The sequence below is a fragment of the Pipistrellus kuhlii genome, unplaced genomic scaffold (genome assembly GCF_014108245.1).
Source record: "Pipistrellus kuhlii isolate mPipKuh1 unplaced genomic scaffold, mPipKuh1.p scaffold_m20_p_2, whole genome shotgun sequence".
Classification (NCBI taxonomy): domain Eukaryota; kingdom Metazoa; phylum Chordata; class Mammalia; order Chiroptera; family Vespertilionidae; genus Pipistrellus; species Pipistrellus kuhlii.
In genome coordinates this window covers 36476607-36488750 of record NW_023425515.1, presented here as the reverse complement: position 1 = coordinate 36488750, position 12144 = coordinate 36476607, and the positions used below count along the sequence as shown (strand labels likewise).

Genomic DNA, 12144 nt, shown 5'->3' with positions numbered 1-12144 from the left:
CTAGTCAAACCTACTGCCCTAAAGGTCAAAAAATTGCCCCATTCTGGTCACATGATGTGGTGAATATATTTACTTAACTAAAAGGAATAATGGGTTGAGGTGATGTAAACCTGGCTTTTAATATAATGAACAACAAATTCTAATAAGGCCAAAATTATGTTGAGGTTAACTGGTGTCTTGAGTTTACTAAAATAAAGGCCGTCCACAGGAAGCCTTTAACAGAAATCATCTTATCACATGGCACCATATAAACAGCAATTTTTTATTCTTTAAAAATACAGTCTGGAGTAGATGTCTTTTCCACATCTATGTCTCAAGACACCACAGGCACACATGAACAACTTGACCCCTTTCTTTTCATGTGTAAGTTCTCACAGCAATTAGGAAAAAAAAAATCTATTGCCTGGCCAGGGTGGCTCAGTGGTTGAGCATTGATCTATGAACCAAGAGGTCACAGTTCCATTCCGGGTCAGGGCACATGCCTGGGTTGTGGGCTTGATCCCCAGTGTGGGGCATGCAGGAGGCAGCCGACCAATGATTCCTTCTCATCACTGATGTTTTTATTTCTCTCGCCCTCTCCCTTTCTCTCTGAAATCAATTAAAAAAAAACCTATTGCCATAGCCAGACAACATGGGGAAAAAAAACAACCCACACTCAATATACCTGGTTTGCATACTGACAAAAGTAGTATAATTGAACCTTTGTCTTTCCTGAGTTTCAAGAAGAGTTTTGACAGTAGAGATATATAAACAATTCATATTCACTAAGAGAAAATGTATCAGTCCACAAAACATTTTCATCTTCCTAAATACAAAAGAATGAATGTTCAACCACTGCTATGTGTGAAGCCCTTTACCAAATTACATTTACTCTAGAACCATGAACTGAAGGTTACTTAGTTATGACACTTTAAACCCCCCAAATAAACAAAATGATAACTTAATACCCTCCCTGAGTATATACATGATTTCTCTTAAACACCTCTTTAAATGGAGTAAATATCTATATTTTAGTCATCTAGGGGAAAAAAGGTTATTTAAAATCTAACAGGCTACCAATTCATACCTGTGCAGTCAAGTCAGTGGGAAGATTAGAGTAGAAAAGGGAGGATTCTGGGGTAAAAATTAGACCACTCTATTGTTCACTCACACATGGAAAAGGATTAAAGTTCATGAAAAAACAAACTGTACTTTTCTGTTGACCCACAAAACTTACTTTCAATTTCCTTCCCCACTGAGTGGGTTTAGCAAATGCATCTCCACCTCCAATTTGTTTTCTGACCTTGTAAAACCCTGTTTTATGTAGATTCTGGCTATATACAAGTATGCATACTAATACTTACCATGTACTTTTAAATGTAAAAAAGTAACCTAGAAATTCCCAAATAAAAAATCTTCTGAAATGGAATTTAATAAGGTCAATTATTTTTTAATTTATGTGCTTTTTCCCCTGATCATTACAAACTTATTCAACTCTTGGTGTTTGTCCTAGTATATATGTGTGCACATGACCATACTCTCTACATACATACACATGTATAGTCTACATACACACTAACCCAAAGGCTTATATGAGCATTACCTATCAAAAAAGAAAATTTGTCCACTATGTGATGACAATATGAATATAATCTGATCAATTTGGTAGATATATCATATTTGTTTTTAATACTAATTATATCTAAAATTTTTTTTTGTTTTTTAAAAGGCTAACACCATTATTTACCAAGAATCAGTAAAGAAAGATAAATAAAGAAAATTAAAATATCAGTTGGGTAACTTTAAAAATAGTTCTTTAATTTCCTAGTATAACTAAGTTCTTGGTTTGAATACTTAATTGATGTAGTTTCAAATTATATAGAAAAAAATTAAATAATATTGGTATGAGGTCATGTTTAAACAAATTCTGTTCTATTGAATTTCATTCCAAATTACTACAATGAACATATGGCTATTAAAATAATTGAATAACAAAATACAATAGATAAAAGTACCAGAATACAAGTTACCTTGAGAAAATATTTTTTATGTGAAATGTCTGTATTTATGAATGGGCATGATCTTAGAAATAAACATGAAGTAACAAGTATCATCTGTATAATCCTCAGCATTTACACTTTTCTCATACATTACCTCATATACTGCAAAGAATTTCTGAACTAAATAGTTACCACTATCTACACAAAGGATATAATGCAAAAGTAAATATTTACTCAAAAATTAAAACAAGTATTCTAATAGTCCATACAATTATTTTTCAATTAAAATGTCAGAAAGTTGTTTTCTGAATTGCTCTGATAATTATCACAAAAAGGTATAGATCATCTAAAATTATGGTTTGAAAAGTAAAATTTCCCTAAAAATTTATAAGTTTTTTAGAATTTTCCTCAGAATTCTGATTCCAGCTAAGCATTTAAGTTGATGCCATATAGTTTACTTGAAATCTCTGTTATCATTCTAGGATAATAAAAATAAGCTTATCGATGTTAATTTTTTTTATTACTACCTTGGTTTTAAATGTGGTGACATTCCAAACATATATTTGCATCATATCTCCTATGACAAGGACCATATTAATTTTAATGTACGAAGACAATAGTGCCTGGGAAGTTCAACCTGGAACATCCCTAAAATGTTGTAAATTACACTGGTCCACCGAGAAATAACAGTCACTTATGCTGTAGTTCCTGCTGCTCCATTTGCCTTAGAAAATTTAAGTTCATCCCTGAATACTAGTTAAGATAGTATCTTTATAAACTGGAGTTGGAAAATCTAGACGAAGGTTATTTGTTGTATAGAAGCTTGAGACTTTTGATCAGTAATTTACACAATGGTACCAAATGAGATTAGAAGACTGCAATTACTGCCATTGGTTTATTCAGACAATTAATTAAAAAAAAAAATGGGCCCAGTTAGGTGGTCCCTGGTTTATCCTTTAAAGACAACTTAATTGTAGAGATTCCCAGGACTTTAGCGGGCCACATGAAAGTAGGATGACCAGAGAAGTCCTCACCCAAAGCACCATATTAATGAGGTCAAACCCTACTGGGCTCGGGAGAAGACCTGTCCCTGCTTTCCATAGGACAATATTACAAAATGGATTTCAACTCCTTTGCCAGGTTCACAAAAAGGAACCTCCTTAAGAGGCATTAAAGAGGATACAATAAATACTGGAGTAACCTGTCATTTTAATGGCATCTGCTTTTCTATCTTCTACCCAATCTCTTCTCAAGAATACACTTAATATAAGATAGCAATTCTAAGCATAAAGTAATAATTTGGTATCTTACTTAAATTGCTGTCACCACATTTTTATCAATTACAGAAAAAATCCTTTCAATAAAATTAATCAGTTTGAATATATTTTTAGTGACAAAGATTTTGAAAATTGATTTTTTTCCTCCTTAGGATGTGGTATAAGCATTACGTGATTCAACCTAAATGAAGCCTTAAGTCATGCAAATTTCTAACTGTCTATATGACAAAATAAGGAATACACAGTCTTTCAGATAAACATACATAAATGAAGAGACCATTCACAAGTTCCTAAAAGGTAATCAGACAGACAGTATCTCCTATTCCACATAGGTTTCTCACAAATATTTACAAAGATGCATTTTCAAAGCCCAAGCAACACCACCATTATCTTCAACAATAATCCAAGCCCCTTTTATTTTCCAATTGCAGGGAAGGCTTTACTACAGTTTGAAAGATTGATATTTTGGGGAGAAAGGCACCAGGATTACTAAGTTTACTTTTTGTGCATATGGCAGAAAGGAGATATGCCAAGGTCCCAGTCTGGAGCTTTTGAAACCTCTCGTCTTGGATCGGTGTGGCTTCTTGGGTGAAGAACCCTGGTGTTAGAGCTTAAAGCATTTCTCGTTGTATCTGTGGATAGTCACACAGCCATGATAGGACACGGGCCTGGGCATTGCAGCTACCCCTGTGATGATGCTCGTCGCAGGATCATAACAGAGAATAGTGTCTGTGGCTTCTCCATTTTCCCGTCTTCCACCCAGGATATATATTTTACCGTTACACACAGACATACCACAGTTTTCCTGTTTTAACACATAAAAAAAAAAATCTCACATTAATTGTTGAAGGTAAGAGATTTGGTAGCAGCTGAAAAGTAAAATAAGACATGCTTTAACACTGTCAATAAAAGGAGACATGAAATAAGCTCCCTTTTGCTGAACTTTTACTTTATGTGTGAGTGGTAATTTTGCATGGATGAAGTGAGTGTTAAGATAAAATGTATTTAGTAATTGGGCCAAGTTGTAGGGGGTAAAGCGAGGGTGGTGGGCTGAGAGATGGGTTTTAGCCTAATGATAACCGAAAGAAAACATATTTGAAGAGCTTGGCTTGCTTCTTCTATTACAGGAAGATTCTTTATTATAGGAAGTGGCTATAATATGATTAGGATAGTATCTTCGGGTATAAAAGAATTAGTGAGTCTGCCCGGGTAGCTCAGTTGGGTAGAGCATTGTCCCGATATGCTAAGGTTGCAGGTTTGATCTCTGGTCAGGGCACATACAAGAAGCAATTAATGGCCAAAACTGGTCTTGCTCAGTGGATAGAGCGTCAGCCTGCTGACTGAGGGGTCCAGGGTTTGATTCCAGTCAGGGGCATATGCCTTGGTTGCGGGCACATCCCCAGTGGGGGGGGGGGCGGGGCGGGGGCGGGGGCGGGGAGGGTGCAAGAGGCAGCTGATCGATGTTTCTAGCTCTCTATTCCTCTCCCTCTCTGTAAAAAATCAATAAAATATATTAAAAGAAAAAAGAAGCAACCAATGCATGTGTAAATAAATAGAAAAAACAATTTAATGTTTCTCTCTCCCCTTTCTCTCTCTCTAAAAAATAAATATAATAATAATTAAAAAAGAATGAGTACTTAAAAATGCCTATATTATAGTTCATATATACATATATCCAGAATGACTTGGCTAATTATCGTGAGTGACCTAACCCATGAATTGTACCAATTATGTGCCAAACTATAACATTTTTCATCTAAAGTACAAAGCTATGCCCAGCCAGTGTGGCTCAGTGGTTGAGCGTCGATCTATGAACCAGGAGATCACGTTTCGATTCCCGGTCAGGGCACGATCCCCAGTGTGGGGCATGCAGGAGGTAGCTGATCGAAGATCCTCTCATTATTGATGTTTTTATCTCTCTCTCCCTTCCTCTCTGAAATCAATTAAAAAAAAAATATATATATATGTTTTAGCCGAAGCCGAAGCCGAAACTGGTTTGGCTTGGTGCATAGAGTGTCGGCCTGCGGACTAAAGGGCCCCGGGTCAATTCCGATCAAAGGCACGTGCCTTTGTGTCCCCAGTGGGGAGTGTGCAGGAGGCAGCTGATCAATGTTTCTCTCTCATCGATATTTCTGACTTTCTATCCCTCTCCCTTTCTCTCTGTAAAAAAAAAAAATCAATAAAATATATTAAAAAAATATATTTTTAAAGTACACAAGCTCTTTCTATTAAATTCTAAAAGTTGTTACTACAATAAAAAATAACATCCTGCCCGGCTAGCGTGGCTCAGTGGTTGAGCATCGACTTATGAACCAGGAGATCACAGCTCGATTCCCAATCAGGGCACAAGCCCAGGTTGCAGGCTTGCTCCCCAGTTAAGGGGTGCGCAGGAGGCAGCCGATCAATGACTCTCATCATTGATGTTCTATCTCTCTCTTCCTCTCTGAAATCAATAAAAATATACTTAAAAACACACACCCACACACACAAAAAAAAAAATCCTTAGTTTCCAGGGCTAAGCAAACCCTCATGACTAAACCTTACAGTCACTTTTATGATGATTCTTAAACTATATTGTTAATAGGATCTTGTTATTAACATAATTTCAGATAATAATGCTCAGAATTAAACCAAACAAGCAATCCTGAAATAGTTATACTTTCATATCAGGAAATTACATGTACTATAGATTAAAATGAAACACAATCCTAATACTGTAAAAAAAAAAATCAATAATCCTCTCCTTAATTATTATTATTTATAATCCTTAGGCTTAAATGCCAACAATAAAGAAAAAGAGAATCATATTTCATTTATTATTTTAAACTTTAATGACACTTTAAATTAAATAACTGGTCTATTGAAAAAAGATCAAAAAAATCATAATTGAATTAAAATCCCACAATATTTTTAAAGGATGTTTCTGACAAAAATTAAAATGCAAAATGTTTAAAATAGCAAACTGTGGCTTTTATGAATTATGCAAAGTCAAGAAGCATAAAAATAGTGAGAGAAAAAGGCTGGGTCCATTTGGACTGCAAAACAAACAAAAAAACCAATTTTTTTTTTAGCTCTTTTAAGCATTTAAGAAAATGTAGCCCTAACAGGTTTGGCTCAATGGATAGAGCATCGGCCTGTGGACTGAAGGTCCCAGATTTGATTCTGGCCACGGGCACATGCCTGGGTTGCAGGCTCGATCCCTAGTAGGGGGCATGCAGGAGGCAGCCAGTCAATGATTTTCTCTGATCATTGATGTTTCTATCTCTCTCTACCTCTCCCTTCCTCTCTAAAATCAATAAAATATATTAAAAATAAAAAAAAGAAAGGAAAGAAAATGTAGCCTTGGATTCAAATAACTGTCTACCATGAAATTAGATGACTTATCATTTCTTAGTGAACACAGAAGCCAGAAAAGGCAAGAGGGGCTAAGGGAACAGTATGAACTAAGGCAAGAACACATAAGACCTGTATAGGATATATGTAGATCTTATAGTAGATATTAAATAGTAGATATTAATATACTTGTAGATATTAAATGGTAGATATTAATATAATTGAGGTATAGTTGCAGAAAGTGAAGCTAAAAAGGCGAGCAGAGGTTAGCCAACACAGGCTTAGAATAGAGGGAAGTAGGAAAATTTTGGATTTTACTCAATAGTTTCCAATCAGAGGAGAGACATGATTATTACATTTATTGGAAAATAATTGGCGGCAAAATGGGTTAGAGAAGCAAGACATTAGTCAAAGGAACACTAGATTATTATTGCTTCAGTTTAGGTAGGAACTGATAAGAACTTGAACAAAAGCAAGAATGGGAATGAAAAAGAATAGGAGAAACTCTGAGAACTGATAGGCTAGATTGATCGAATATAAAAGAGAAGAAAATCTAGGCAGTTTTCTAGCTGTGAATTAATAAGCCTGATGCACGAGATTGTGCAAGGGGCTCGGCCCTTGCAGCTGTGGCTCATCCTAAAGGTCGTCTGGCTGTCTGGTCTAATTAGCATATTACACTTATTATAGACAGAAGATGTGTGTGTATATTTGTCTCTGGCCCCACGTTTCTGATACAGAGCGTCTAAATTCCTTGGAATTTCCTGGGTGATAGCTGTGTGTTTTGCTCTAATGAGGTGACTCTTGGTGGGTTCCTGGCTGGGGGCTGGTCGCCAGAAAGGTGAAGCCATGATTAGAGGAGAAGGGAGACGGGCTGGAAACTGAGTTAATAATTTATCACGGCTACATGATCTCCAAAGTATGGGATTTGGAGAGTGCTCAGGTTGTTGACACATCCGTGTGCTGGGAGGGTGGCACATCCCAACTGAACAATGACAGGAGCTCCTCTGCTTGGGGCCCTTCTGGACCTCATTCCATACGCCTCTTCACCTGGCTGTTCACCTGTATCCTTTAGAACACCCCTTTACCCAATAAACCAGGAAACAAAAAAGAATGTTTCTCTGAATTCAGTGAGCTGTTCAAACAAATTATCAAACTAGAGGTGGGAACCTGGATTTTTAGCTGGTAGATCAGAAATACTGGGGACAACCTGGAACTTGTGATTGGCATTTGAAGCAGGGACAGTCTAGAGGAACTGAGCCCTTGGCTTGTGGAATCTAACACTAAGTCCAGGTAGATAGTGTCAGAACAGAATTGAATTGTAAGACACCCAGACTGTGAAGAAGTAACTGGTGTAGGAAAAACACACATTTCTGGTGTCAGAAGTGTTTTGAGAGTAAGGGAGAAACAGGGTTTTTCCATTCACTAGCTTATGTGAAAACAGAAAAAGTAGGTTTGGGGAAGAACACTCATGGAAAATCCTATATAATAAAAAGCTAATATGCAAATCGACTAAATGGCTGAACGACCAGTCGTTATTACATGCACTGACCACCAGGAGGCAGACGCTCAATGCAGTAGCTGCCCCCTGGTGGTCAGTGCGCTCCCACAGGGGGTGTGCCGCTCAGCCAGCAGCTAGGCTCATGACTGGCTAACGCAGCAGTGGTGCTCCTCGGCAATTGGTCATTCCCCGGGGGCTCCTGGATGGCAAGAGGGTACAGGCCGGGCTGAGGGACCCCTACTGGGTGCATGAATTTTGTGCACTGGGCCTCTAGTATCAAATAAGCAGCTTGAAATTTGAGTCTGGAGCACAAAAGAGAGGCTTTAATGGAGATACAGACTTTTAAGTCATCAGTATTGGGCAGTAGGTGAGATCATTCAGGAATAGAGTATCAACTGTGAAGAAGGGAGGGGGAAGAGGCTCAAGGAAAATCCATATTTAAAAGCTGTGTAGAAAAAAAAAAAGCAAATATGAATGAGTCTGGGAGATGATAAGGAATGACCTTTGAGAGTATAAGATCTCTAGAGTGGTATGGGTAGAATCAGATTTCCAGCATCAGAACTATCATGCCTTTTGGAAGAAGAAAGAAGAGTGGAGCCATGAATCGAAAGGCTGAGGGGAGGCCTTTTTTTGGGAGCAGTGGTGGAGGGGGAACAGGAAGATACAGGCCAGAGTGTGTGGATGAAAACACGATCAGCCATTTTCTTTGTAACAAATAAACAACTAGCTTCAGACTACACAAAGAAAAAACCAGTTTGGGAGCATTTCTTATCTTTTAAAATATGCAAGAGAGTGAAAAAGACTACAGCAGGGTCTGACAAAGGTCGAGGGGGGAAAAAATCAACAGCTCAAGCACAATAGCTACTTCACCATGGGATGGTAAAAAGTTTTTAAAAATTTATGAAATAGTTCAAGCACGCATCAACTATTTCATGCCAGAATTGTAATATATTCATAATTGTCATGTACTTAGTCCTCCTACATTCATTTTTCGTTAGAATTTTTATATTATTACCTGCCGGCTGAATGTATTCTGTACGTGCATCCAGTAATCTTCAACTGGATCGTAACAGTATATTGCCTTGGTCAGTCCGCCAGCAACATATATCAAGTTGTTTAAGGATACAGCTGTTATACATCTCTTGGCAATTGGAATAGCTGCACGAAGTAGCCAAGAATTGGTTTCTGGATCATAAGATTGAACCTAATAATACAAAGAAATGTTTAATTAAAATTTCCAAACAAAAATGTAAATTTGCTTAATAAAAAGCCTATCAAGGAAAACCATTATGGCTTGTCTCAGTTTCGGTTCTTCAATCACATGATCTCACACATCTAGGGGAAATAATGAACAACATAAACTGATGAACAAAAACAGACCCTGAGACAAAGTAGCAGCGATCAAGACTGCCAAACCTCAGAGGGAAGGTAGGGGAAGGTAGGAGTAGGGGGAGAGATCAACCAAAGGACTTGTATGCATGCATATAAGCCTAACCAGTGGTCATGGACAACAGGGGGGTTGGGGCATACATGGGGAGGCGTTTGGGATGGGAATGGGGGGATGAGGACAATTATGTGATACCATAATCAATTAAAAAAGAAAAGAAAAAAAAAAGCCTATCAATATATAGAAACATGATTAAAAGTCAAACCCATTAATTCACAGAATTAAGGGAGTTAGCTTGATAGTGAACTTGAAATATGAAATTTTCAAATGTACATTTATTATCATCAAGCAGAATAAAGTAACAGAGATTGCTTCTAGGAGGAATGGCTACCAAGTCTGCTTTACTTATTTCTATTAAAATGAATAGTTTAGATTTAAAAAAAAATTGTATTATATAGCATAACTATAATTTAATCTGAATATCATTTCTTTTCACTTTTAGGGATATCTTTCTTCAAAAGAACATAAATAAATCTCAATTCAGTGTACTCTGAATAACAAATTCTGAATTAATGAATTTTAAATATGTAACTTTTGACCACATTGTGTAAAGTTAATTTAGAAAAAAAATTAATTGATAAAATTCAGTTGATTATTGCTAAACCAATTAGGTAATAGACAGGTGTTTCCAGAATAAACTTTGTATTTCCTGAGATGTCAGGGTAGCATAAGTTCTTTTGTCCAAAAGTTCAATTGAAACACAGCAAATTTGAACGATCCTCCCTTTATATTACAGAGGTTTCCTTTTCTCACCTTTGTTCTAAAAAATACTTGTAAAGTATGCAGAAAATGACCCAGCTGGAGGCGACATAATTAGTAACTGTGTCTTATTCTTTGCTAATTCATTTCCCAACTGTGTTTTGTGTGAATAAGTTTTCGATTCTGTTGACTATAGCAGTAAAAGGTTTAAAACAACTTATTTAGTACAAGATCTCAACATTGAGATTAGTCTCATTTCAAACAGATTAAATCGTGCTTTTTACAGAAAATTGACAGATATGTTAGAATCTCTTTACTAACTTGAAATTCAGTATTTTCCCTCAAAAGTATAAAGTACCAAGTTTTAAAAGGCCTTTCACTCTAAGGAACCTCGCTACCCCCTTGATAAGTCTTGCATATTTCTCTTTTTATATATCATTGGTAATTTCTGTAAGAGATCATGGCTTACCTTATCAGAACAAGTATTATCATCAGGTCCTCCACCAATCACAAACAGTTTGCCTACACAGCTGGTCACAGCAGGAGAACTCACTGCTTCCTTAAGGGGAGCAACTTCAGTCCATCGATTTGAAAAGGAATCGTAACATTCTACGCTGCTAAGTCTGTTCTGCCCATCATAGCCCCCAACAACATATACCTACATATAAAACACATGGGAAAGAATCTCAATTAACAAAGCTGGAATGCTGAACTAGTTGGCTAAAGAATTAAGTGACCTCTCCCCTTTAAAGAGCAACTGATAACTATAACTGCAATATATTTAGCTCAGCTTCTGAAACTTTAAAAAATTTATCACCACCAAAGAGTCTTTTAGACATTTTTTTCATAATAGCCTCCTCCAATGAAATTTAAATACCACAGATAATTGTATATCTGTTTATGTACTGTATGTATATCTGTGCTTTATACATGAAACTACATTTTTTTCTTACCCCTTCAAGAACAAATCTTCACCTCCTTAGGGATAATACTGCTTGAGCTAAGAATTACATGACTTAAGTTTAAATGCTCATACTCATGAATGATGAAAATATAAGATTATGATGAAGTAAGAAAGCTATGTAAATACAATACTAGGTAAGGATTACTAGACTGAGATCTTTGGAGGCAGGGCCGCTCTTGTTCGTATTTTATTTTATTTTTTAAAATGTATTTTTATTGTTTTCAGAGAGGAAGGGATAGGAAGAAAAAGATAGAAGCATCAATGCTGAAAGAGAATCACTGCTTGGCTGCCTCCTGCATGTCCCTTACTGGGGATTGAGCTCCCAACCCAGGCATGTGCCCTTGACCAGAATCTTCAGTCCGAAGGCTAATGCTCTAAGTCTATCCCATGAGCCAAACCAGTTAGAGTTTGTTCTTCATTTTAATCCCTACAAGTGCCTAGAAAAGTACCTGACACATAATGAACTCCATACTATATATTTCAAAGGGCTTTCATGTACATTTTATTTTCACAAATATTAGGAAGATAGGGCAAATTAATATCTTTATATGACAGATGATCTAATGAACAAGCCATTTATTAAATGACTTATATGCAGAATAGTCCATTAAACATAATGAGACATACAAGACACTTCTAACTAAAGGAGCTCTCCTGTTTAACATCCAAAGTTCTTTTAAAGGACAGTCATCATCAACTCTTCCCTCCACACCTAATTAACTATTAATACTTACTGAGTCTTCTTTCACAATATCTCTGACATCTGTCCCTTTCTTTTGTTTCCTGTTGCCATTATCCTCCCTCAGGGTCCATATCATTTCATACCTCTCAATTAAACTCCTGGTCTCTAAATCACAGACTAATCTTACTAAAACAGCTCATCAATTCCTTTTAATAGTTCAATAATGAATGCCTAAGGATCAAGGCTGTTAGTATATATTATCATT

At 36.4% G+C, this 12144-nt stretch overlaps 1 protein-coding gene across 4 annotated transcripts in view; it reads right to left on the bottom strand.

The window, feature by feature from the left end:
• Positions 1–606: 606 nt before the first annotated feature.
• Positions 607–12144, bottom strand: part of KLHL24 (kelch like family member 24) — a 40434-nt gene continuing 28896 nt past the window's right edge. For 3 of the 4 annotated variants that reach the window (XM_036447843.2, XM_036447844.2, XM_036447846.1), the window contains 3 exons: positions 10703–10891; positions 9103–9291; positions 607–4061 (listed from right to left, as the gene is read on the bottom strand). In XM_036447843.2, the coding sequence (XP_036303736.1) occupies positions 3861–4061; positions 9103–9291; positions 10703–10891 (579 nt within the window). In that variant the 3' untranslated portion in view covers positions 607–3860. Of the gene's footprint in view, positions 4126–9102; positions 9292–10702; positions 10892–12144 lie in introns of all 4 variants that reach the window. The other variant, XM_036447845.2, reaches the window with a different exon arrangement.